A 26,108-nucleotide genomic window follows, 5' to 3' on the forward strand; every position below is an offset into this window, starting at 1 on the left:
GCGACGAAATACTTTCAATATGGCTTGTAAGCGGTCAATCTATTTATTAATCATTTTGAAGACATGGCCGCTGAAATATCTGGTAAAATTTTCAGATGCATCTATAGGTGCATTCACATCTTATGGCAGCTACAGTGCTGGGATCCTGGACAAACAATAGACATACCACTGAGTTGAAACTACTATATGTAAACTTACTAAAACAGCCGTCAAGGCAATGTACATCATCCAGTCTTGGTGAGCCAAAGATAACATGTTATTGTATGTATAATAAACGATGAGGCATTGCTCGTTTAATTTAGATAACGAAAGATCGCTGGCTGATAAAGTTGTTTTACTTTTTATGGACTATGCAGATCCCGATAACTCAAGCTTTTTTTAATTTTGAAAATCAGTAGAAGTCAATGTATATCCACAGATTATGGTATATTATATTTTTACATAAGGATATCAATATCAATGCTGAGTAAGGATGATAGTTCCTAGGCAGCTCTTTGATGACTAGTATCTCCCATGATAATGGCATCTATTCTCTTCGCACGATCAGCGTATTTTGTCTCGCCAACAATGTGTCGAACGAGTTTAGTCAGATACTCAAGTTCTTCGACAATCTCTTCTGACGAGTTTGCCATTGCGTACCATGATAGATTTCGAAATGTGACCCAATGGCTACCTTTTCTGGTAGCCTCACGCCGATGGCTAATGAGTCGGTTTCGAGCCGCGCGTGTTGATGGCATATAAATTGGCAACGGCATCTTGGTAGCCAGTGAGCTCGAGACAGTGTGAAGATGTAACATCAAAGATGCTATCTGTAGCCCGCCTTTGTAGTTAAGTCCTGGACCTGGTTTTCTTTTGCCAAAATGCGTCACAATGTACATACCATGTCCCTGCGATAAGGATAATGCTCCTGGTTACATATCTCAAGTTTCACAGCAATCGGCATTTCTGTGAGCGCAACTCGCATGCTTCCCATGTGGTCCAAGATGGCTTGAGAAGATGCCAATATTTGCCGATAAAACTCTTTCGGGAATGGCCCTTTAAGTCTGGGCTCATGGTCCGTGAGATCCAGCAATACGGAGGATGCATTGAGGGAAGCTTGAATTTTATCCTCCATTTTAAGCGACTGCTTTATGTCTGCTTCGGTCGGTGGGTATCTGATATCATGGTATAGAAACGTGCCTACGAGAAATGCATAGTATTCACCTAGACGTCGAAGGATAGCCGAAGCCGATTTTCTTGTTGCGTGACGAGCAATGAATGGCCATATCAGTCTATGATGTTCGCTTTTTTGTTAGCCTATATGGTTTGGATCTGACAGACACAAGATACTTGCGAATTCAGCCCCATAGCAACTAAAAATTTTGACTTAGAACTATCGCATATTTCAACTGATACACGATCACCCTACCTAGAATACCGACTATCACAAGGACGGTCCGCCGCCTATTTGTAAACTAAATTAGTACATCTGATCTTTTTTTTTTCTGCTACGTGAAAATTACCAAACAGTCTCCGCCGTCGTACCACCCACGGAGGGATTGGCATATTTTACAAGAGCAATAACAACATAGGATACCAGTACGACAACGCCTACACGGTTATATGTGCTACCCAAATGAATATAGAAAAATGGAATGGCTTCAAACGCAAATATTGAATACACTGCTTCCATTCAAAGCTGGTGCTAAGTGGCCTTTTGAAAACCTACCTAAGAGAACCGCGAAGATGCCCAGGACATAAGCACTTCCACTTCCTGTTTCCAATGCTGCCCAACCGACTAACGCGCCGATAACAGTGCCGACGATTCTCCAGAGACTAGCTTGCAGTGTGCCACCACTGTGTAAAGAGAAAAAAGCGTCACAAACACGAAAGCATTAAAGCCGGTAATCGTACCGACCTTGTAGGATTCATAATAGCTATCACCTACAAAGCGCGTAAAGTCATGGTAACCACAATCGTAAGCATGTAAGGTACCTTTAACAATGCTTACTGTAACGGAGGCCCATTGTACTCGCTCATGTATAAACCAACCCCGAGATGTTGGCACAAATGCAGGAATACACAAAATAGATACTGCGACGGCTACTTTGAGCGCAAACTTGAATTCATATTTCTTGAGAAACTGCAAAACACTCCACACTTTGTATCTTGCATGCAAAAATTGCGGCATCTTCCGAAGAGGCGCTGTAGCTTGTTGCTGTAACGGCTGTTCCTGTCTCCTTTCGTCTTGATTTTTCTCTTGCATAGACGCTTCGGCTAGTTTTACAAGTGGGGAGTCCTTGGCAATGTCGAATAAACTCTGCTGTCTCTCTCTGTGTTCTTTTCGTCGAGAGCTGTTTGTTTTTCGTAATCGCAAAGCGTCATCTTTCTTATTTGTATCTGGAGTGTTACTGATACTCGATTCCCTCCCAAATTCTTCAGATTCTCCAAGCGTCAATGTTCGTTTGAGCGTATCTCCTCCAACCTGCATTTGCGCCAACCTAATTTCGTTTTGTCCATCCTGTTTATCGTCATCAGGTAAATACTGCGCCAATGCAGCTAAATGATATAGATAACATAATAGATAAGTGAACAACATAACCGCTGAATTTGCAAGATTATCGAAAAGATGACAAACCATGCGAATAACCGCCTTTATCACGTGTGCTCTGATGGTTGTTCCATCCTGCCCATTTACGCAGCCATTTCAGTGTGATCCGCGGCATATATAGACGTTTTCGTTTCTTCCCACTTTGTGTTTTCAAGTTGTTGATATGCTGAACCATCGTCTCTAGCTCTTTGGCCACTTGGCGTAGTGTAAATATGAAGAAGAAAACGAGAAAAAGCTCTTCACGCATGCTAAGGTCAACTGCCTTGTCAGATTTCGCTTTGCGATTGTGATCGTACAGTTCCTGCATACGATCCCTTTCTGCAACATCAAAACGCTTTAACGATTCCCGAATAATGTCGCTGCAATCGCATATCTTTAGATGCCGGTATTTCTTTTCCTCGACACTTTCCTCGTCGCTGACTCTCCAGTGTCCTAGTTTCAGGAGATGCCGAAAATACGATAACCATGTTGATACGGCACCGTCATCTTCAATGTCGAACTCAGTCGCTAATGTTCGAGATATGCACCTTAAAACGTCCGCGCAGTCTGATGATAAGTTAATCAAAGGATCACGCAAGCTCTCGAGATACGTGAGTAGGACGGGCTGATCTTTTGGTCGCATCCAGCTTCTTTTCTTTTGCGGCGGTTTTGGCTTGGGAGAGAGTAGTCTCGGTAGATTTAGAAAAGACCTGATAGACGACGTTGTACGCTGATGATGCTCCATATCCTCATCTTCTTCTTCATCCTGTGTTGCAGCTGTTGTAGGAGCCATAATGGTGTGGCGGCTTCGAGGATGGCCCGCGGAGGAGGAAGCCGCAGATGCCATTGCAGATTTTCTTAGGATATCTTCTTCACTGCGTGATTTCTGGGTGGTTTGTACTTTTAACGATGTTGCTCCCTTTTCTTCTACGCTTTCATGCTGGCTGCTTGCATGGCCGCCGTTATCCGATGAAGGTCGTTCTTCAGTGTCACTTTCATCTTCCATTTGGGTTTGATTCCGTAGAATTGATAATGTGTTTTCAAACAATTCGCGCTCGGTTCGTAAAGATATGCTAAGTGCACTTAAATGTCGTGTCAATCTTTCAATGGATTTTCGGACATCCTTCAGCTGCTGTGGTCGGATGTATGCATAGGATAACTCATATTTGGCTTCTCTGTACGCGGTTCGCACCTTGACAACACCCTTCCGCATCTGCTCTGCAATGCCACTGATTGTTTCTTCCGGTACCATTTCTGCTTCTGGATCCAAAAAGAACTGTTCGGTGATCATATCGAGCATTTTTTTGCTACTTGATATTGTTTCCTTCAGTGCTCGACCTTTTGTTGCAAATATCCATTAAGCGTTGATATCGATCTCGTAGTCATAAGCTTCCTTTGTTGATTTATCAACCTACCTAGGTTATCCACAGCTGTCTCTGGCCATATTACTAGGTTTACCACAAGCGATACACCGCATCCGATGAGCAAAGGTGCGCCAAACTCCAGCGGCAAAAGAAACGGGACAGTTATATACTCTGCTCCCAGAGTCTGCGAGAATATCTGCACGATCATAAAGTGTAAGGAGAAGAAATAGAACTTGGGATAGAATTGTCGCAAAAGCTGTGCCGCAAAGATGCCACAGAACAAAAAGATCGCATTCACTGCTGAGCCAACGGGGTACTGTTGATACGTATCCAGATGTCGAGTGTTGTATGCTGTTGATGCTGATAGCCCCGCGATAGCATATGCCACACTGAGGACGACACCGGCGATAGCCATGATAGTTGCATCAAACTGAGCTCCCATACTGCGACCAGGATGGCTGAAAAGCATACCCATAGTGCACAAATAAGGAGCCTGCCCAATTGCTCTGGCCACCGGATGGATAAGTGAAAACAATGTAGATAAGAAATAGGCGACGGTACATTTCAGGACACGTCTGACGATCCGACTAGGGAAACGCTTCTGAAGGTAAGCGAAGAATCGCTCTTTTCTCGATTCCTCTTGCTCTTTCGTAGCTACAGAAGCTGCCCTTGACGACTGGAACCATTGCTCGATATGCGATGGAAAGGACACGTGAGTCTGCTGGTTTTTGGTTTCTGTATGTTTATCTCCAGACTCTGAAGACATACGAGCAGAAACGCTGCTGAGAGATACTGAGCGCTGGCTGCTTGGGCCGACACTTAAACTAAAATATCTGGTACCAAGATTTGTCAGCTAAGCATCATTAATCTCGAGTAACAGCTTACCTTTGTTTCTCAGAGGTGTCATCGTTCATAGTATGATATCTGACCAACTGCTGTAAAGAGCCCCTCGGATACTCAAGACATTTTGCACTGGTTTTAAGTGAGAAGACGAAACATTGGATAATTTTCCGAGGTACAATGAAAGGTTTATTTCCAAAGGTATGTAATCTTTATTATACTTGTTACGCATAATATTGCAAGGACATTTTCTTCTTTGCTTGGACTTCTTGAATAGCGTCCATGAAATCTTCATGTGAGATCTCAACAGCACCTCGCCGCAGGGCAAGCATACCGCCTAAATTTTCAGATTAATATCGATTCTTCCACAAAGAGCCTGCCTTTTACTGCGGACATACTTTCTACACACACAGCTTTGCACTGTGCACCATTGAACTCGTCGCAACATCTGGACAGTTCCTCAAAGTTTACATCTTTGCTGACGTTCATCTTTCGAGAGTGGATTTGTAAAATTCGCGCACGAGCTTCCTCGTTTGGCAGAGGGAACTCGATTTTTCGATCCAAACGACCTGATCGGAGCAATGCAGGATCAAGAATATCGATACGGTTGGTGGCAGCGATTACTTTAATGCGGTCGTCTGATGAGAAACCATCGAGCTGGTTGAGCAGTTCAAGCATAGTTCGTTGCACTTCTCTATCACCAGACTTTTCAGAGTCGAAACGTTTTGTGCCGATAGCATCCAATTCGTCAATGAAAATAATAGCTGGGGCTTTTTCTTTTGCAAGGTTGAAAGCGTCTCGTACAAGTTTGGCACCATCACCGATAAACATCTAGAATACCGTCAGATTTTATCTCCCGAAAGCCCTGTACACTTGGACCCTCTCATACCTGCACCAGCTGAGGACCAGCAAGCTTTAGATACGCAGAGTTGGTTTGTGCTGCACATGCTCTTGCTAGCAATGTCTTGCCAGTACCAGGTGGACCATACATTAGGACACCTTTTGGAGGCTTGATACCAATGTTCTTGAACCGATCTGCATGAGTCATTGGAAGGACGACTGCTTCTACCAATTCCTCAATCTGTTTATCCAAACCACCGATATCATTGTAATCTTCCGTCGGCTTTTCATCAACTTCCATTGCTTTTACTCGGGAATCATACCTAATAGAGCGTTAGTAACTGCAATGGGAAGGAGAGCAGCAATCACTTACTCAGGAGGAAGAGTATCTAAGATCAAAAAGCTGTCTTTATTTACACCGATGATATCGCCAGGCTTTAGAGTCTCGGGATCCACCAGACCAATCAGTGGCAAAAAGACGGTCTATGATACCATTGTAAGAAACACGTATATACGGAGAATAAGACAGTGAATGCTGACCTGGCGTGTGGAGGTTTTGATTACTGCACACTTTCCTTTGCGTCTAGAATCTAGGTCAACGTTTGCGCCCTCTTCTTCCTCTTCTTCAGGATCGATATCGAGAAGCTGGTAATGTATGCATGCTTGTTTATAAGTATATCAAAACAGCAGCTGTCGATTTGTCCTTACCTCAACAACGTTTCCAACGAGGTATGGTAGTTGCTTGTTCATCTTGATTTTCTCTTTGTTGTCCTTGATCCTCTCTTTCATTGCCGCTTGTTCGTGCTGAAGACGTACAACCTCTGACTTCATGACCTGCAAAGAGAGCCTGCTTAGGAGATCGACAGCTGACGCCGGCGGGTTCAGGACGCTTTACCTTGATATCGTTTTCAAGTAGCCTCGTCCTATTGTTGATCTCTTCGGGGCTCAGACGTCGAATCTCTTGTTCAATATCCTCATCGCCCTCGTTATTTTGCCAAAGGGATTTGTCTTCCAAAGTGGTCATTGTAATTAAAAGGCTTGCAGGATAGAAAGGGCGTTGACGCGCGGCCACTTACGCAATCCACGACAATGTCGCTCAGACGACGGACTTTAGAGGACAGCAGGAGAGCGGGGACTGCTTTTTTGCACATTTTTTTTTTCTGGTTTCCATTGACCAAGAAGCACGGTCTGCACCCGCAATTATAAATGACTAGCAGCAACATGGACGTTTTGCACGTCTCCGTAGGTCATTCTTCGACCGCTCCGCATCTTCGGCCTTTCACTTGCACGGTCAGCCCTGTCGTTCTGTTTTCCGTTTTGGATCACTTTTTGCGTCGCGAGGAACAGCAAAACAAGGTTATTGGTGCCTTGCTAGGCATCCGTAGCCCTGATGGCACCGAAGTTGAAATCAGAAACTCGTTCAGCGTCATTTTCACCGAAGAATCGTCACAAATTGTTCTCGACAAAGATCATTATACTAGCATGCACGAGCTGCACCAGCGAGTCAACCCTGAAGAAGTTATCCTTGGCTGGTACACTGCTGGACCCAATGTCACTCCCGCCAGTGCACCTCTCCACACTATTTTTGCGCAGGACACTGGAAACTTCAGACCAATTCAAGTAACTTTTGATACCGATATGTTGCTCAAGAGCGATGATTTGGGTTTGAAAGCATACACAAGCGCAACTGTTGGCTTCTCTACAAAGCCTGGTGACTGCATGTATCTGCCTGTACCTTGCGAGATGAAATATTTGGATGCTGAACGAAGTGGATGTAAGTCCTCGACAATGTGGAGCAGATAAAACAGATATCTCACATAAGCCTGTTATGTATAGTGGATATGCTTGCTTCTGCAAAGAACTCTGAAAACCGCACCGCTTCGCTCCTGTCCGATATGGATCATTTGGAAATTGCAGTTAGCAAGCTCCAGGAGATGCTCGAAAGAGTTAGTCAATATGTAGATAAAGTTGTGGTACGTCGAATGAATTATAATTTTCATGGTGATATAGCTTCTAAAACAATCTTGATGGTAGGCTGGAGAGGAAAAGCCAAACAATGCTATTGGACGTTATATTATGGATACTGTATCGGTTGTACCAAAGATTGACAGCGCTTCATTCGAAAAGATGTTCAACTCCCATTTGCAAGATCTCCTCATGGTTGTTTACCTTGCCAACATGACCCGCACCCAGCTCTCTGTTGCCGAACGACTGAATGTGCTGGTATCGAACTAAATAATGTCACCGTCATTTTATGAAAGTTTACAGCAGAAGAGAAGCAGTACACATTTACATTTCCCCCTCTTCGCTACATGTACAGAAGGAATCCCCTTTTTGTTTTTTCTTTGAAACAACGCATTCTTGTGGATACTCCCTTTTGTGTCCTCACATACTATTATGAAACATATCTCTGGTGGCCTGTAACGAATGCTTACAATCACTGTTCGACGCGGGCAACATCCAGCACAAATTTTAAAAATATATGGCTTGTCTGGACTGGAGTTTGAATAAATGTCATTGAAGGATGATCTTGGGATCAGTTGGTCGCCGCATTCATGCAAAGCTAGGTGGACCGTGAGTGCATGGTACTTTCGCTTTTTTCTAAGCATCGAGATCTGCAAATTGGCAACATTCCTTTGTGAGTTGGATTGCGGATTATCGGGAGTGGGTATTGGTGTTTGCGGATATCTATCTACGTGCATTCCATACAAAAAAGCGAAAGCAGGTACTATCATGTATAGCGATGCAAGGAACATGACCGAAGAGTTTCTTATGATTGCTCAGCGCTTCATGTTGTCAGTTACTTATGTATCATAGAGACGGAGAAATTTGAACAAGCATAGATTACATTGCCGCATGTGATCATTGTTCATGCAACGCCGCGCAAGTTTTTCTAAAGCTGGAATCCATGATCGAAAGAAGCGGCCACAAGGAAGCTTGACACTATCGTCACACGGGACGCGACAAATCCTATCGTTTACATACGTGTATCCATTCTGGAGTAAATAGTGGCCAAGAGAGTGGTGACAGCCCCTCGTGATCCACGTGGAACCGCACAGACGTAGGACGATCGAGCGAAAGAGAAGGGCCGACGTGGCTCTTGCTTCGTACGACAACAGGAAGAAAGTTGTTGTCCGTCTAATTCAATGTAACGCAGCTGCGCACCACAAGTCTGTATCTTTTCTATGGATGGAAACTAATCGATTGTTGTTTGTTATTACGTCTACGGTAATCTAGATTATGCTGAGTATGTTGTCAATTAAATCCAGGAGAATGGAAGCCAGTGAGCTTTTAACAACATGGGAACTGTGGAGAGCTGCTTACAACAACTCGCGTGTGTGCACTATTGTTTACAATACGCATGATAAGTGAGATCGGCCAAAGATTTGTGCACGATGCTGACCTGTTAGAGAGCAACTGTGCGTGTCGCTTAGTAATCCTTGTTTATTTGAATTTTACTTCAGTTTAATTGCATGCTGCATTCGGATAAGTCACTTTCCAAGTGCCGTGTATGCGCCAGGGAAAGTTGCCAAGAGATTGAATACATTGTTGCCAAGAACGTATCAAAGATTCCTTAACAGCACACCCTTCGTCGTTATTCGCCATTGATATTTAGTCTCGTGATTTGAAAGAAATGTGACCCACGTTGCACGCACTGAATTTATCCGACATGTTGATATCTGCATGTAGTTGCTTCCATTGTTTACAAGCACTCTGCTCAAAAAGGTACAGGTCACTGTTTGTAAGTGATTAGAATCTAATCATTGTGCTTGCGTTACTACATACTCCAGCATATGCGTCAACATTGAAGTTGAATGTTGATAAGTATATACTCAGGCCTAACGAGCAGATTCGTTTTGCATTTGGTTCACTAAGTAATCATAGAACCGATGTCGAGCTATCCGACATCCATCGCTGGAAGATACTCCGAGCAATGATCTATTAAACTTCTGCGTCTGTAATTTAGGCGTGACACGACAGGTTTGTTTAGATTACAGTGGGAGAAGGCCAATCTGCATGCGTGCCTTTGGTTATCGACGGTCTGACAATTATTTGAGGAGACCAAGGATTCAGCAATGCCGATTTTTCATTCAAATTCAAGGAATTCATAGCTGCAGTTTTACTGTAGTAAATAACCGTTGTAATCTGATACACACATATAAAAGCTCTATATCGGTATTTTCACTTGATAACGGTGTATACGCGATAATCAGAAGCTGTGCGCATTTGTTGTAACTTAGACATTTCTTCTGAAAAGTTTGTGTAAACAAGCACTCAAACCTTTGGGAATCAATGCATCTAATTTTGGGTAACAAGAATTTAAGGAAGTAGGAGCTGCATCACCGATTCAAGGCTGCTTACCGCGGTACATTGCCGTAAACAATTACCAGTCGCTTGGTTCGTTGCCATGTGGTTCGTGCCTACTGCGCACAGTTGACGACAAAAATCCTTTGCGGGAATTTTGCAAAACCTGCAATTACAAGCCATTCTCTGATGGTGTCATCGCGGATATCCATAAGCAGGCAAGATGCATGCACAGACCAAGGGCACGAACGTAACAAAAGAGGAAAGCAAAGCGCGATGATGACATTTCAAGCAGCTTCCACATAGAGACAATGACGTTATATAACACATTAGCCAGAGCATCGTTTAAGAGCATATGATAAGTGCTACTATAAACGAATTTAAAAAAATCCATTGTCGTCTGACCCGTATCCAGATTGCATTGTTGTCAATTGTCTAGAAATTACCCGTGTCTACTCTGCTATCAGAGTCAGCCTGATAGATGTTGCTATGCAGCCGGATGCACTCGACAGTGCAACGACAACAAACCAACAGGTAATTGCAGCTCTATTTGCGCGGGCTCCGAGAAGAATCCCAAAGTTGTATTGCTCATCGATGATCGTTCATATGACACGTCAGGTCCCGTTTAAGGAGCAATTCCTGAGGGCACCGGATCTGCGTCTCGTTCTCCGCAGCGTATCTTGTTCGTTACTCTGCGGTGGCTCGCTTTGTCTTTTTTCGGATGAGAAAAAAAAACGGAGGACATGTTGCTCCAGTAAATGGGCCCTGAGAGAATTGATCGGCTTTCTTCCTTTCTTTTCCTTGCTTATATCATCTACATCGATAAATATATAAAGAGCACCAATGTCGCAACCACGCACGAAGCTTCGAAATCCTACCCAGTATCATTTGATGGCTTCCCAGCAGCACCACCACCACAAGCGGTTCTCTCAACCCACGTTTCCGCTGACCACCGTCGACCAATTTGATGACCCCGCAGACAGCTTCGCTCCACCGCTACATGATTTTGACGACTTGGACTACAATAGCGAGCACCAGAAAACGAGTAGCGCGCTGTCATATGCATCTTTTGCAGAGGACTCACCTTCCGAGAACTCGCTTGGAGGCTACGGAACTGACCCATATGCCAGCTCAACGTCTCCACCGTTCCATGCCTTTCCAGGCATGAAGGCATATGTAGGCATGAAGGACGTGTACAGAGACGAGCATCAGCAACACAGCATGTCCATTCAAAGAGGAAGCATGGCTGCGGATCCTCGGCAGTATCCGATAGCAACGACCTCCTCCCCTTCCTCGTCTATATCTCCTTGGTTCCCAATGTCCGCGCCAGCCAATATCGGGCTCAATGAACTTGGCACTACCATGGGTCACATGAATCCTGCTGCCGTTGCTGCTGCTGCTGCTGCAGCCGCGGCCGCTACTGGTCCAGGTCCCTTGGCACCGCAGCAATTCGATGCAGGCGCTAGAAGTCTCGAAGATGACTATGCAGTTCAAATGAAGTAAGTGCCCAGAATAGATGATCTGCCCGGCCCTGCGCCTCTAACTCTGCCTACCTACCTATCATCTAGCCTACAGCTTGTTATGGAAAAGAGGCGCCGGCGAAGAGAGTCGCACAATGCAGGCAAGTTGTTTTTAAATTACATGGTTACCTTATCGTCCTTGTTACTTATCTGGTGTATTAGTCGAGCGACGTCGTCGAGAAAATCTGAACGAACGTATTCAAGAATTGGGGAACTTGCTGCCCCAGAGCATGCTTGAGGACTGCGTTAACAATGGCGGTGGAGGAATGAACAATAAGCCAAACAAGGGCACTATTCTCCGCAAATCCGTCGATTACATCAAAAGTCTGCAGCAAGAACACTCTGCTCATCGACAAAGAATTCAAGAGTTGGAAACTATTTTACGCCAGGTGATACAGGAAGGCAAGACTAGTCAATTGTAATCTGCACATTCGTTCGTATTGTATATATACTGTATGCTTTTTTCTTCTTTCCCTTCGTTCCCAATCTTGTATGGTATCTCAGCCCTAAAGTAGTCAGTTTTTACCCAATGATCCCTTTTCCATTCTACTCACGTTTTACTCAGTTCCCAGATTCTCAATATACACATTTGATCCCAAAATTTTCAAGCAGATTACTTGGTATAAAGTATGTACATTTTACTCTTCAAGTTAGGCTTTTTCCTCGCATGGTCTCCGTCTACTCTCCTATGCGTACAAAATGAATAGGGATTATCTATTGGTCAATACTCTACAATTTGGCTTGCGCTGCAAGTTCGGTGGAGAGCAATTCACCAAGCTCGTTAGCAGCGTCTTCAAGGCATTGCTTAAAGTGGTGAGTGCCATTGACGAACTTTTCACCGTGGACTTCGAGGTCCTTAACGCTGGCTACGTTGAACTGCAGAGCGTTCTTCTTGATCATGTAGGCAACACCGAAACCGTCATTGACAACCTGACCCCAGCCATAACCGTCAAAGTGTTCAGAGGATAGCTGGGAGGTGGAGAGGTACCAGTGAGAAGAGTAAGCATAGGCGGGGTCAGTGAATAGTTCTGGTTGAGCTTCGCCGGCAGTCAAGCTCTTCTTCAATCCAAAGAGGTGGCGGTCAACGCCGTGGCCATTGACACAGTCAGCCATGTAGGCGCCCTGAGCCTTGACAGCCTTCCGGAAAGCAGCAATTTTTTCTTCACGAGAGACGTTCACATCCTCCATAGCCTTCACAAAGGCAACGGATTCCTCGCTGACGGTGCGTGAAGTTTCGGTGCGGCCACGCTGGAACTTGCGAGTCTGTGCAGATTCATAAGTGGGGCGAGAGGTACCAAACATCTTGTAGTATGCAAGCTGGATAACCATCTGAGTGTAGCCGTCAGGGGAGGCCTTGAACTTCTTGATCAAGTCCTTGCCGTAGCCTTGATAAGCCAGAACGGTAAGGTCGTGTTTGCTGATGAGTTGGTCAAAGTTGGATTCGGCGCTCTTAATAGCCTGCTGTACTTGGTCATTGACCTTGAACTTGAGTTCCTGAGGTTGAGGCAAATCAGGGCGAATTTGCTCAGGGCCGTGGTCGATCAAGTTGCGTGCCAATCTATTAGGAATATTTTTGTGTTATTCTAATATGAAACATGTTCCCTTGGTTTTTTCTTCGCCTCGTACCCGTCACAAACAAACTCGTTCAAGCGGCAAGTGGCAGTACCATCCATGCAAGAGTGCTACATCGAGACGAAATCACATGCATAAGTAAACAAGAGTTTTTGTTTGGACACATCAAACTTTCCAGCGCCACTTACTTCGCCCATGAAACCGGCTTTGCCGTTGTCAAAGACTATGAACTGAAGGGGCTTATCAAAGAAGCGGTTGCGACCATCGCCGTGCCAGCATGCACGGGAACCTTCGTCGCGAGTGACAGGCTTAGAATCATCCAAGCAGACAACAAAGGAAGAAGATTCAATCTTGTCGAGAATAGCCTTGTTCTCAGGGCTAGCTTCCAAAAGTGTTTGACGGTACTAGAAATTTTGTGGAATATGAGTATAATCCTGTTCCCATGATCTAATCTCCTCATTGTTTCTCCGTTCCGAAACCTACATCAGTCCACTTATCACGGTTCTCGGAGGTCAAGATACCCACGGGTGTGCCCTTGTCGGATCCAGCTGCTTCGATGACACGTTGGAACTGCTGTTCGAGTTCGCTGGTGGACAGCTGACGGCCATTGTGAACGGTATCAATGACATAGAACTTGTTCTTGCGGATCGCCACCACGTGCGAGTTAGCCACGGGATCGAAGGCTGCCTCGTAATCGACAGGCTTCTTTGGAATACGGCAATTGTTGAACATGTACTTGTAAGAATCCATGCACATAGGTTCGCCCTTGGCATATTCGGGTTCCAACGTCTTCCTGTTTAAGCCGCCCAGATGTTAACTTCTGTGAATGTCCAAAAAAAAGCAGCGCCCCTCCCTTCCACTTACTCTACAATCTGACGCTTGAACTCGAGGGCAGCAGTTGTAATGGCAGCGGCACGCTTAGCAGGTGCCTTTCGGAGCTTATCATCCTTGTAATAGAAGAAGTAGCTGACGTAGATCACCACAGGGTCGCGGTAGCCCATATACGCAGACTCCAACCACCAGTCCTCTAGCCAGTTGACGACGTTAGGATCGTTGGCCTTGGCTAAAAGACGCTCTTGAAGCTTGGCACCGATGCCGCTGCTCTCAAACTCCTTGACTGCTGCTTCAGTGCGCTTGTATTCCTCGTCACCGACCAGCGGGCGAACAGTCTTCAAGTACTTTTGCAGGGTTGCGCCCAAAGCAGGAACAGGGAGTTTCGGCAAGTTTGCTTGGTAACGAAGCATAGGGCCAGGAGCACTGCTGTCAACCGGGGTCTTTGGCGTAGGCTGGGCAGCTGCCATTGTGCGTCGAGGCACAACGGTCTGACGATCGCGCAAACGGCCGGTGAGTCAGGTACACAAGGCGACTGAAGTTACTACAGTTTGAACTTACAGAACGAACAGCCAAAGTTGTTCGAGGAGAAAGTCTAGCGACGTTCCTGAGGCCAAGGGCACGAAGAGACATTATTTGTTGGAAGAGTTAGAGAGAAGTAGAGGAACAAGGTGGAACGTGGGGTAAATGGGGAACCCTAAAAGTATAGCTGGGTGTCAAATCTGGGCATTGGATTGTCTGTGTCAGCAGAAATTGATACACCCCCAAATTCGATAGTTCAAACGTGTGAAAGCTTGAGCAAAGTATGGCACTCTTTTGGACGTCTACGTTTTCCGTTTTGTCCAGTGGTTTCCTTTTAAGATCTACGCATTTCACAAAGATATATATACACACTCTTGGTCTCCTTCATGTATCTGTGCGGCTCTGTCAGCATACTGCAAAGTCATCACTCGAAACCATTATCTTGTTAAATGTTGAAATATCGAGGGCTCGGCAGAAAAGACAAGATTGCAATTTTCGAATTTTCGAACAATGCATACATTATATTGCTGAAGATATGCGCGATGCATATCTCCTCGTGATCCTCGAGACGATGGCTAAACGATTATGTCCCTCACATAATCAGCATGCTTTTACGTAAGCAGCAGGTTACTATATTCGTCCGAGACCGGAGTGATACTTGGGTAAGAACATATTCCACTTTATGGTGCATCTAGATTTAGGAGCTTGTGGGGTTGGGGGTAGGGGAAAGGTAAAGGAATATAGGGAAGCACACATGGTATATAAGCAAGATCTCGTCATTTAAAGAAGGAGAAAAAGGTTGTACAGAAGAAGAAAAAAAAAAGATAATTTTTTCCTAGACGAGCAAAAGAGAGAAAGAGAGAAAAAAAGCTATACATCCATCAAGAAACACATACATTGTACGAGTTTCTCTTGTTGCCGTCTCGAGTGATGAAAAAAAAAAACAAAGAAAAATTAGAATACCTTGGCATGATTATTTTTTTTTCTTTTCTGGTTTCTTGCGATTATCGGCATTGCCAGACTTTGACTGTCTGATCCACGCTGCCCGTTGCCACCACTGGACTGATGTGGCAATACCTACAAGACATGTCCGTGAGTATGCATAGATATCAACTGAAACTAGACGAAGATCCTTACGATATGCAGGTAACGAAATGATCATGTGCCTCCAAAGTCTTTGTGCAGCGGCCAGTTTTGAGATCCCATATTTTGATCGTCTTGTCATCCGAGGCGCTCAACAGGTATTTTCCACTGGGATGTACAACGAGACCTCGCACCCAGTTATCGTGTCCGATTAATGTATGCAAAAGTTGTCCGCTGTTATCCCAGATTTTAATGGTCTTGTCTCTTGATCCTGTAATAACATATCGACCCGGTACGCTCTGGTCTTTGTTTTTACTCTGAGAAAAACACAAAGATCAGTCATCATTCGCAGCAGCACAAGTCAGCAAGAACAACACGTACTTCGTCGCCTACAAGTTCTTGGATGTATTGATAGGCGTTACCCGGTACGAAAATCGCACATTCTACGACGTGGTCGTGACCTCGCAACTCGGTTTTCGTTTCTCCCGTTTGTATGTCCCAGATGCGCGAAGTCTACATTGAATAATAATTAGATTTGATGCCATGTTATTACTTTTCCCTGCCTTACCTGGTCATTAGAGGCCGTCACCAGTAATCGTCCGTCTTCGCTGGGCACGACCGACCGTACCCATTCCAAATGTCCAGTAAATGTTTTGGTGCAGTATCTATCACTCAGCGTCAATAATCAACATATCAGAGACTGGATGGTAACCCGATGGCAATTTACCCTGATGCAAATTCCCAAATTTTGATGGTCTTGTCACGAGAGGCAGAGACGATCTTGTCGCCTGATGGCAAAAATGTCACAGATGATACGCTGTGATCATGACCATACAAAGTTTTGATGCATTTGTAGTCGTTGTTGACATCCCATACTTTAATTGTCAAATCCGCAGAGCAGGAGACTTGTGAGGCGAGTTAGCATGATTCCTTTTTCAATGGAAATATGCAAATATTGCTTTCGAGAATTACCTAAATAATTGCCCTTTGGATCAAAATCGAGATCTTGCACGGCCTTCGTGTGGCCCTTTAGAGTTCTTTCAAAGTCGCCACTTTCGTAATCCCAGATCTTTATAGTGGTATCTTCGGATGCGGAAGCGAGAATCTGATAAACGGGATGGAAGGCAACCCGAGTGATAGGATTACGGTGGCCAGTCAAGTCGTGTTTTTGCGGTGGTCGTGGAATCCAATCGACAGAGCTAGTCTGTTTGCGCACAGGTGCATTGTTCAGCTCCTCTTGCATCTGTGCGGTTTTACTTTCCAGCTCCATGATCTAAAACCCGCTAGGTTAACGCACTGTTGCACTCGTCATTAGAAGATTCCCTGACCTTCTTTTGCAGCCGAATGACAGATGTCCACTTCTTTTCAAGTAAACCTGCATATTTTGTCTTTGGATCCGGAACAAAATCGCTGTTTTGTGTCTCGTTTTTCAGTGCTGCAAATGACTCTGAGAAGCCGCTCGCGTTGAGATAATCGAGAATGGCCTTGTGTCTATGCAAAAGCAAGTGGCGCTCCGGTTACGTTCTATCTTCCTGCAGATTGCCCCGTAGACAAGCCGGATGACACAGCTACTTACAGTTCATCTCTTTGACGTTCAGAGAGAATTGTCGTCATGTTGATAAACACAGGGAGCGATTAGAGCTGGTGAGGGAAAAAGCAAAGTTTACCTACTTGAGGAATGTGGCGGAATGATCAGCACGACCGGGAACGGAATTAACAGTCTGTAAGAGCTTACTTTGAGAATGCAGCTAAAATGAAAGAATATTGTGCTAATGATTTCAATCAATTTGCTTTATCGACGCAAAAGGGATAGGTTTTAGTTGCAGAGTAGCTGGACGCACCAAGGACGAAAAAGAAAAACTGAAACAGGGCACCACAGGCTCTTCTCACTTGCCTCCGCCAGGAACAAACCTCAAGTCGCCACAATCTCAGTCGGCGTTGTCCACCCAATCCCAACTTGGACTTCATGCTTTCCATTACAGTGTTGATGCCCACCTTCCGGAAACAACACTGCATGCTACTGCGTTGCGTTTCCTTGCAACTTTTCTTTGATTCGCTAATCGTAGCCATGGAGGCCTCCAAGAATTCACATGAGAATACTGGTTACAAAAGAAAATTGCTAGACATAACCATCAATAATAATTCGTCCCTTTGCATTATCATGCTATCATCGCAGCTCTATCCACATGCATATCAGCATATATGCATACTTGGTCCGTTTGCACGCTTTTACGTCTAGTATATCCAGTTATAGGATAATAAAGTATTTATCTTTTTTAAAGAAATAACTGTGAATCATATCATTTGCTTTTACATTACAAGCTACCATTTTGGCTGAGTAGCACCAGCAGTAACCCACTCTGCAACGTAAGAGAATGTCTGGAACTCTTGCTGTTCTGCGCGGGTAAGGTTCGAGTTGATGGGTGTCAGTGCTGGTCTTTCGCGGGTAAATTCTTCATCAAAGTTGGAGGTGTCAAGACGACCAGTGATGGTGGGGTAGAATGGAGGTGGAACACGTTTTGCCAGCATGTCATCCCAGTTGACACCTCTGAAGAAAGGATGTTGCTTGATTTCAGCAGCATCTGCTTGTCCAGCGCCTAACCGTTTGGCAGGATCACGGGTCAATAGCTACAAGGATTCATAACATGTCAGCGTAAATAGGAAAATACATGTGACATTGTAGAAACATACGCGTTGACAGATGGAAACGGAATCTCTTGACATGTTGATGGGGTACAGAATTTCGTCTTCCAGAATAGCATCGAAGATTTCATCTTCGTCTTCACCGCGGAATGGCGACTATCCGAAGGATTTAGATATACCGGGCAAACATAGTTTCTCCTGATGGTTTCTTACCTGACCGAGTAACATTTCGTAAATCAATACACCCAAAGCCCACCAGTCAACAGCGCGGCCGTATTTTTGTTCCAGTAGAATCTCAGGAGCCATAAATTCTGGAGTACCACAGAATGTGCCTGTGGTTGAACCGTACCACATGTTTTCTTTGCAGAGACCGTAATCAGCAATCTTGATATGTCCATCCAAATTCAACAAAATGTTGTCTAGCTTCAAGTCACGGTAAATAATGCCCTGGCTGTGGAAATATTCGAGAGCTAGCAAGACTTCGCAAGCATAAAACCTGTAGTTTTTTGCTTCGTTAGTGCTCAAGAGCACATATACAGAAATTGATTATTGGACTTACTTTGCACGACGTTCCGAAAATGGTTCGCGCTGAATATGCCACATCAAATCACCACCGCTGACATACTCCATCACAAAATAGACGCGAGACTCGGTTTGGAAACAAGAATGTAAACCGATAAGGAAAGGATGTCTTTCTCTGTTAGCTGCTTGGAAAATGCGTTTTTCGGATCGCACACTAAATTCTTTGTCAGAGAAACATGAAATCCAAACATGCTGTCATCGATTCTCCTACCTTTCTATTTCATCATTGTCCATGATAAAGCGCTTCTTCAGAACCTTGATGGCATACAAGTTTCTATCATGCTTCTCTTCAGCCAACATAACCTAATGCTTCTTTTAGTATGCCAATTCGATTAAACTTTCCGGTCCTCGTTTTCTTACCTTTCCGAAGTTGCCCTTTCCGAGCACAGCCAAAAAGTTGAAATCATCGAGGGTAACCTTCTTGCCAGCAATGGGAGTTTGCTTTGGTGGTGGCTAACATTTACGTAAGCATTCTTATCATGTATGGATTTTCGTAAGGAAACTTACTCTAGGTGGTGCGACGTCCATAGATGGATATCCCTGTTGGTTATATGGAGGTCGTCCCATTACAGCAGGATTGGGTATTGGTGCATAAGGATTCTGTTGCTGTGGTTGCATCATAGGCGGACGTGGTATGCCATGGGGAGGAGGGTAGGGTTGCTGTTGCTGCTGCTGATATCTCGGATCATGGTAGGGAGGATAAGGCTGACCGGGAGGACCAGTCATTTGTGGCTGGGGCATGTTCATGCGGTTAGGAGGCATCACGCCTTGCTGAGGAGTGGAGGGTCTGTTCATCATTGGAGGACTAGGCTGTGGTATCTGCTGATGCATCTGCTGTGGTGATTGTTGCAGAGACAGTTGCGAGAGCTGCGACGAAACCGATTCACCTGCAGATGGAAGCGTCGCCGTGCTAGATTTATCTGGAACAGAAATTTGATCATCAGGTCTCATAGTAGGCGACGGTTTGCCTGAAGAAGGAGCAGGTGCACTAGGTGTTTCCAAGGTTTTTCGCTTGGCAGCCTTGATCTCAGCCAACATTTGGTTAGCCATCTCCATGGAAAGACCACAAAAGTCTGGGACCAAGTGCGCGCATTTAGTGTGACAAGTAATATCACATTCTGGAGACAATATGCTTTGATGAGTACTCAGAGATCGTTAATTGGTTCAAGTGTTACCTACCGGAACATTTCTTGGAACCTCTTGAGCCCAAAGGCAGCATGTAGCCACAGTGGCAGCACCAGTTGGCACCAATGTTCGTGATAGGTTCGAATCGGTGGGGAATTCTATGGTTGAGTTTCTCTTCATCAGGATCCTATAAAACCAATGATAAGTAAGACGGCTCATCGTATTCTTCAATGCTAAGACATCACTTACGGTTTCGGATTGTGACTTGGAGATACATTTTGTGACGACTTTGCCATAGCATTTCTTGTGGCAGGTGTATTCACAGTCTACATGCATGTATGGTAAGGATGGCAGGATTAATTTGCACAGATGCATTCCTCCTAAATACCTTCACACTGGTATCCACTGTTGACCAAAAAGTCTCCACAGAGAGCACATTTCATGATATTGTAGAACTTCTTTTCGACGAACTGGTGACCGTTCATTTCATGAACTTCTCCAGGACGCTGCCTGACAGCACCGGCACGACCCAATTTGTCGAGAGGACGTCGGTTAGCTGCCTCACGAACTGAATGAAACAAAATGTCAGTATTTTGCTTTGCATACTAACGTGCGTAAAGATATTTACCGAAGTTAAGGCGCAACGCCAATTCACCCAAAGGCTCTACATCAAACCATGCTTCGATACCTTCTTGCGAAGCCTGCACAGCGGTTGGTTGACGCACGATGGGGGATACGCTACCGCTCTGAGTCGGATCTTGACTGCGCTGCTGAGCAACCTCGGCGGAAACCCAACCAGGACCACTCTCTTGTTGAATCTTTCTCTTACGGAGACCCTCGGCGATATCAGTAATCTTTAGCCATAAGATACCGATAGGCAAGGTACGCTCAAGACCTTGGTCGTAGATGGCAATCTCAATTTCAGAAGCCTTGTTGACATGGATTTCTGTCTCCTCAAGCCACTTGTCGTTACGAGAAGGCCGGGTGCGCAGAACAACGTTGCCATCAATCTTGATAATGACCACAGTTTCCGGCATCCGAATCATGCTTGTTGGAGCGTGGGCAAGTTCACGTGCCTCAATGATCTGTAACTGCAGTTTGCCTGTCACAGGACGGCGGAAACCCGGAGGCACTCTGGCAGAGAGAGGTGTTTCCAATTCTAAACATGACCAAAGGGCGGGTGTTAGACAAGAAATCGAAAACATACAGAACATACCGGCAGTCTTACCGTAGTCATCTTCATCGCCCTCACCGATATAGAGTCCCTTGTATTTACGAAGGGCTCGGTTGAGAAGGTTGAGTTTTTCAATACTTTCGTACAATTGTCCTTGAACTTCGCCTCGTTGTCGTCGGTCCTTTTGAGAAGGATCTCGTTCAAGGACATCTGCCATTGTCTTGATACCAGCAAGCACCTTCTTTTCAACATCCAGTTTATACTCGAGTTCATGCAGTTTGAGCGAAACCTTGGGTTTGTTGTATGGAATCTCGGTAGTTAAGAGATCTAAGAGAAAAGGAAATATGGAATGATCTGGTTACTACTCCTTTGCAAGGCCGACACATTTTCCCTGTTGAAGTATACCCAAGTTTGTAAACTTCTTTTTCGGAGCCTCATCTTTGCTTGATGGGATGCTACTTGATCTGGGAGGCGCAATCTGGCTGCTTGTGGGTGACTGTACAGGACTGTCGCCCGTGCCAATGTCCACTGCACTCGAGGCAGACACACTGAGCTCAGCGTCTGAGCTTGTACGGTGAGACGAGGAACGACTCGTACGAGCTTGTACTTTTGCTAGTTCCTCAGAAAAATAATCAATGTACTTTTGGCACTCTTTAATCTGCGTTTCGCATTGCGATATAACGTTCCGGTCCTTCAGAAGCGGGAGCATCTGGATGGCCTTATCCCGCAGCTGCTTGTTTTGCTCGATTTTGGCTTGGAGCTCTTGCACTTTCGAGTCTTGGTCCTAAATAAAGAAAAACGCCAAGTCAGATACTGCCGGGTAAAAGCAACAATCGTGTTGCTGCTTTGTATGCAAGTACGACCGTAAAGGTACGTCTCGCTTGTTGCGTGGCAACATACCGCCATCGTGGTAATTTATTTCGGGAGAGACCGTCTAAACGGGAGTGACGAGTTGAAACCTGATGACTCTGGACACCATCGGTTAAAGATTAAGCGCAAAGACAAACTACAGGTACATCAACTGCGCGCTAACGGGAAGTTACCTCGTAGTTTACCGTAACTGGAGGGTAAAGTCACGAGCAAGAGGAACAGAAGAACGGGTGGAAATGCACTCGCTTCCTGTCGGGTTGAGTGGAGTTGCAGACAGCAAGGTTGAATACTATGTTCTCTCGAATTTCAAATTTGGATTAAACTGAGTTTCATTTCTTACAGCGATGAAGCACGGTGCCCTTTCGCATGTTTCACTGACCAGTTCGAAGTAAAGGAACAAGAGAAGGAACGAATACAAACTTGAAAGTATTTGAAAACCTATAATAGAAAAGTTCAAAGAAGCGCTGGCGAGATAGTCGGGATATCTCAAGTATAGGCGAGGCAGACATAGGATTAGTCTTCCACGAGGTTCAAGCCAACTCCATATTACGGGATTACTGGCGGGCGGGGTCTGATGTTGATAGGTTTCGGCCAGGTTCTTCGATCTCCAATTATTGCGCCAGCATTATTTATGTTTTTTGCATGATGTAGGGACATCCGGTAAAAGATAGAAGTCTTGGAAGATCAGATCGATAGTTTGGCTTATGCTGAGGCAATGGACGTTGTCCGATGTGTATATCAATCATTGTTGCTTAATATTATTGCTTTACAGTGTTGTCTAGGCACATTTTTCTTTCGAGCAGATGAGTTTGCAGCCGGCAGATAACAAGATTGGAACCGCATTTGGATAGATACCAGTGGTGGTAGAAGAATATATCAAACCCAGTCTACTGCGAAAGAGAAACCGTGTCTTGAGAGAGTGCTCTGTACAATGCACTAGTTGTAGCCTTATTTGAGGATAAGAGGACTTTGGGCAAAGTTTCATTCTATATACAGTGCATAGAATATATGGGACAGTACAATTCAATATGTGAATCATCTTAATATCTCGAGGTCAATTTGCATTACCTTAACAGCGTAGAAATCATCCAGAGTCATGTTCTTCGCTTTTCGCTGATCCGCTATCCCCTTTTATAAAGTAGACGTCTGAAGGTTGCTGAAATAACATAAAATCTACAATAGATCGAGCATCGCGCTGCCCCGGATAGTCTAAGGCAAGCAACCCATGAGAAAATAGCAATTGAACATCTGTCCAGTTATCTTACCAATTGGTTTCTTTTGAACCGGTTTAAATAACTTAATAGTTGGAATTCTTTTATCTCATACTGCGCACACAAGGGCCGATTTGTTTCTTCATCACAGTTTACAGCGCCCAAAGTTACAAGGCCTTTCAAGTTATCGGCAGCTTTCTTCCATGCAGGAGCGAGGCTGTGCTTTGCATAATCGCTCATAAAATAACCAGTCTGTTTCCGTGATCTGAAAAGTACACCGTTGACAGTAATTACACCAAGACGCGTAAAACTCGACTGCTACTACTAGGTGCTATGTTCAAATAACTTAACAGAATTGCCGGAGAACACGCGATTGGAAGCCAGTACACCTTACTCTCCAATGCAGATTGCTTAAAGTTCTTTGGCGTCAATTCTACAACAGCATCCTTGCTGCTGTAGAACGCTAAACTCGGGTCAAAACGACTCACAAGAGAAGCAGAGTTGCCGATGATGCCACTAGATGAACAAACTTGGTCCTCTTTGATTGGCTGGAAAGCGATTCGTTTTCCATGCAAAATTGACAGCTCTCCGCTGTCAGTCTAATGAGCTTCACGCAGGCAACCTGAGCATTCTTTCTCGTACTGAATGTAGTCCCATGAACAAATGCCAATAATATGAGAAGGTACTTTCAATATTAGATGATATACAGAGGGAAAGCGATGCATTTAAAAATACTTTCAGCTGGTTAGATTAAAGAAGAAACGCGTTGATTTACGAAGATCAATAAAGGATTCTTGAGAGACTGGTCGATAGTTGCTTCCATTATGTCCTCTGAAACAATATGCATGCCTTATGGCTTTTCAGGTATGTTAATAGAATAAAGCAATCTATTATACCTAACCATAGATGGAATCCAGCAGGACGTGGTAGGCTGTCTTCATCACGTGTTCCACATAGAAGTGATAGGCTTTCTGTCACTTTCAGTCGACCTTTTCCATCCCGACAAATTTCGAGTTAGGAACTGGAGAAAGGAAAGAAAAGAAATATAATTAAAGAACAGCGGATGTTTCTCTCACTCCATTTGTTTTGCTTTACAACACTATGCCTCAAGCTTATGAATATGACACCTGTCCCTCAGTTACTTTATTTTGATGAAAGATTTGCGACACCAAAGATGCTGCAGACAGACACCGGTTTCGGAGTCATTCGTTTCGGAAGATGTTCTATTCACACTCGTTTCGCTCAATAAATTGCACATTCGACTTCGCTTGAAGGATACAATTAAAAAACACACGAAGCAGTCGCTTCAGAACTTTAGCCTTGGAGGCTTACAAACTGCATGGAAAGAAGGCCAATGAGCCCATGATTTTGATCGGGCGTTTTGAAAAGTTCACATTAAGTTTACTAGCGGATCCATGATCTCACTGTTTCGGATTTACTGATTTCTTAACCTCATAGCCTGACTATTACGGCAGACGTGGAGCAGAAGTGATCGGTGATGAAACCCTCACTGACATGTTCATTTGCTCAGAGCCCCAAGCATGGAATGCTGAAGATGCCCTGTTGTTTCAACATAGACAGCGTCTTGCGTGTCGTAACGTCTTTTACCTCGTGGAATGCTTGGAGGATGTAATTCACTCACCTTTAAGCTATCAGCCGCTTCAGTGATCCTGGTCATCAGCGTCTCCTGTTCCAAGAACCTGTTGTGCTTAACTTTGCTCTTCAGGACCGACCGAAACTGCTCAATAGGATCGAGCTCAGGAGAGTACGACGGAAGATAGGCATACTCGTAGCTATATCATCGGACTTGTGAATGGGAGCGTTATCCATTACAAGGTAGTAGCCTTTCATATGTGGGTACTGGCCCATCTCATCCATTGTAGCCTTCAGGACGTTAAGACAGTGTCCCGTTAACAGTGCCCGTGTTCATAAACTCGGCATAATCTCCTCATTTCCTCTTCTTAGCTGGCGGCTGTGGAAGCCTCAGGCTACATTTCACTAGACCGGAGGCAGAGATCGCGCCCAAGATGATGGTTATCTGCGCTCAAGTTTGGGCACAGTAACTACAGCAGGCGAGCCTTTCTTGGACCAGGCCATACTGCGCTTCATATTTACGTGGAAAGCAGACTCACCAAGGAAGACGCAGTTGGTCCTGAAATCCATGTCGGTCCCTCCCACTTGCGAATCCAGTCAAGGCGCTCTTGGATTATCTCCTCACTGTTCCTGTCCACAGGCTGAAACCGGGCCTTATTGAGCGACAGGTTGCACCGCGTCCTCACGAAGTCATAAACAGTACTTTTGGAGGACTTGAGTCCTTCATTTCAAACCTCTGAAGCAGTCGCTCCATCAACTGTTCCAGGAAAGCCGAAGGTTTCTCATCAATGTACGCCGAAATCATCTTCTTGTGCTCCTCGCCGAGGATACGAGGGCGACCATTCTTCTTACGCTTCTCAAAGATGCTCTCCAGATCCTCCTCACCTCCTCATACTGCTTACCATCTTTGAGCTGCACGAACATGGATACCCAGCTTCTTTGCGGTAGCTGAGGCACTCAGACATTCCTCAATCAATAGTTTGAAGAATCTGACCTTATCCTGGTTCGTGTAGAGCGTGTCACTCGCTTGACAGGCGCTTCTCTCATATGAATGTCTACATCCTTCTTTGTATCTTCGATCTGCATGATATCTGACTCGCAACCACTCTTGCGAGGCATATCGCGTGAATACTGCGTGCACGAACTTAGCGTATCATGAGCATACTGTTTCCCGTCAATACATAGTCCAAGGACTCAGGCCTGCCGTGCTCATCAACAACAGCGCTTTGCCCCATCTTCGTAGAAAAACTGGATGCTCATCTTGCAATGTGAAATCTCAGATGTACAGTGTGGTAGAAGGAGGAAAGCTGAAACGCTTATGTTCCTTATTTACTCCTTGAATTTCCAAGCTCTGTACGATATGACCTCCTGGAGATGCGACATCGATTCCACTGAGGGACGAAATTACTTTCTGGAGAGAGTGTATTATCATTTGCGGTGGATTCAAGAGCATAGAAAGGAGAC

At 44.9% G+C, this 26,108-nt stretch overlaps 9 protein-coding genes across 9 annotated transcripts; 2 read left to right on the forward strand and 7 right to left on the reverse strand.

The window, feature by feature from the left end:
- Positions 1–482: 482 nt before the first annotated feature.
- VTP01DRAFT_415 (uncharacterized protein) lies at positions 483–4,847 on the reverse strand (the record flags this gene model as incomplete). Its single annotated transcript, XM_069382800.1, has 11 exons — positions 483–809; positions 881–1,271; positions 1,334–1,352; positions 1,409–1,443; positions 1,503–1,590; positions 1,709–1,836; positions 1,898–1,923; positions 1,991–2,538; positions 2,618–3,907; positions 3,985–4,766; positions 4,819–4,847. The coding sequence occupies 11 exons, from the start codon at positions 4,845–4,847 to the stop codon at positions 483–485; spliced, it is 3,663 nt and encodes a 1,220-aa protein (XP_069244835.1).
- Positions 4,848–4,997: 150 nt separating this feature from the next.
- VTP01DRAFT_416 (uncharacterized protein) lies at positions 4,998–6,637 on the reverse strand (the record flags this gene model as incomplete). Its single annotated transcript, XM_069382811.1, has 7 exons — positions 4,998–5,110; positions 5,172–5,604; positions 5,663–5,936; positions 5,987–6,096; positions 6,154–6,258; positions 6,322–6,447; positions 6,509–6,637. The coding sequence occupies 7 exons, from the start codon at positions 6,635–6,637 to the stop codon at positions 4,998–5,000; spliced, it is 1,290 nt and encodes a 429-aa protein (XP_069244836.1).
- A 182-nt stretch (positions 6,638–6,819) lies between these two features.
- VTP01DRAFT_417 (uncharacterized protein) lies at positions 6,820–7,848 on the forward strand (the record flags this gene model as incomplete). Its single annotated transcript, XM_069382822.1, has 3 exons — positions 6,820–7,387; positions 7,450–7,586; positions 7,648–7,848. 3 exons carry the CDS (start codon positions 6,820–6,822, stop codon positions 7,846–7,848), a joined length of 906 nt encoding a protein of 301 aa, XP_069244837.1.
- Positions 7,849–10,761: 2,913 nt separating this feature from the next.
- On the forward strand, positions 10,762–11,860 carry VTP01DRAFT_418 (uncharacterized protein; the record flags this gene model as incomplete). Its single annotated transcript, XM_069382833.1, has 3 exons — positions 10,762–11,417; positions 11,487–11,539; positions 11,601–11,860. The coding sequence occupies 3 exons, from the start codon at positions 10,762–10,764 to the stop codon at positions 11,858–11,860; spliced, it is 969 nt and encodes a 322-aa protein (XP_069244838.1).
- Positions 11,861–12,167: 307 nt separating this feature from the next.
- VTP01DRAFT_419 (uncharacterized protein) lies at positions 12,168–14,474 on the reverse strand (the record flags this gene model as incomplete). Its single annotated transcript, XM_069382844.1, has 6 exons — positions 12,168–12,996; positions 13,065–13,120; positions 13,199–13,414; positions 13,494–13,803; positions 13,875–14,332; positions 14,403–14,474. The coding sequence occupies 6 exons, from the start codon at positions 14,472–14,474 to the stop codon at positions 12,168–12,170; spliced, it is 1,941 nt and encodes a 646-aa protein (XP_069244839.1).
- An 893-nt stretch (positions 14,475–15,367) lies between these two features.
- VTP01DRAFT_420 (uncharacterized protein) lies at positions 15,368–17,060 on the reverse strand (the record flags this gene model as incomplete). The annotated part of the gene is made up of 8 exons (XM_069382856.1): positions 15,368–15,440; positions 15,501–15,763; positions 15,828–15,959; positions 16,015–16,111; positions 16,174–16,351; positions 16,419–16,719; positions 16,775–16,937; positions 17,023–17,060. The coding sequence occupies 8 exons, from the start codon at positions 17,058–17,060 to the stop codon at positions 15,368–15,370; spliced, it is 1,245 nt and encodes a 414-aa protein (XP_069244840.1).
- Positions 17,061–17,081: 21 nt separating this feature from the next.
- Positions 17,082–17,516, reverse strand: VTP01DRAFT_421 (uncharacterized protein; the record flags this gene model as incomplete). The annotated part of the gene is made up of 3 exons (XM_069382867.1): positions 17,082–17,116; positions 17,182–17,194; positions 17,358–17,516. 3 exons carry the CDS (start codon positions 17,514–17,516, stop codon positions 17,082–17,084), a joined length of 207 nt encoding a protein of 68 aa, XP_069244841.1.
- A 252-nt stretch (positions 17,517–17,768) lies between these two features.
- VTP01DRAFT_422 (uncharacterized protein) lies at positions 17,769–21,876 on the reverse strand (the record flags this gene model as incomplete). The annotated part of the gene is made up of 14 exons (XM_069382878.1): positions 17,769–18,074; positions 18,138–18,245; positions 18,303–18,585; positions 18,649–18,825; positions 18,883–18,974; positions 19,032–19,124; positions 19,179–19,789; positions 19,851–19,983; positions 20,046–20,122; positions 20,185–20,364; positions 20,425–20,955; positions 21,025–21,297; positions 21,376–21,754; positions 21,871–21,876. The coding sequence occupies 14 exons, from the start codon at positions 21,874–21,876 to the stop codon at positions 17,769–17,771; spliced, it is 3,249 nt and encodes a 1,082-aa protein (XP_069244842.1).
- A 2,641-nt stretch (positions 21,877–24,517) lies between these two features.
- Positions 24,518–25,763, reverse strand: VTP01DRAFT_423 (uncharacterized protein; the record flags this gene model as incomplete). Its single annotated transcript, XM_069382889.1, has 7 exons — positions 24,518–24,600; positions 24,660–24,764; positions 24,839–24,935; positions 25,184–25,285; positions 25,348–25,497; positions 25,547–25,556; positions 25,639–25,763. 7 exons carry the CDS (start codon positions 25,761–25,763, stop codon positions 24,518–24,520), a joined length of 672 nt encoding a protein of 223 aa, XP_069244843.1.
- Between the last annotated feature and the right edge of the window lie 345 nt (positions 25,764–26,108).

The sequence above is a fragment of the Rhizomucor pusillus genome, assembly GCF_041956525.1.
Source record: "Rhizomucor pusillus strain CBS 183.67 unplaced genomic scaffold VTP01scaffold_1, whole genome shotgun sequence".
NCBI classification, from domain to species: domain Eukaryota; kingdom Fungi; phylum Mucoromycota; class Mucoromycetes; order Mucorales; family Lichtheimiaceae; genus Rhizomucor; species Rhizomucor pusillus.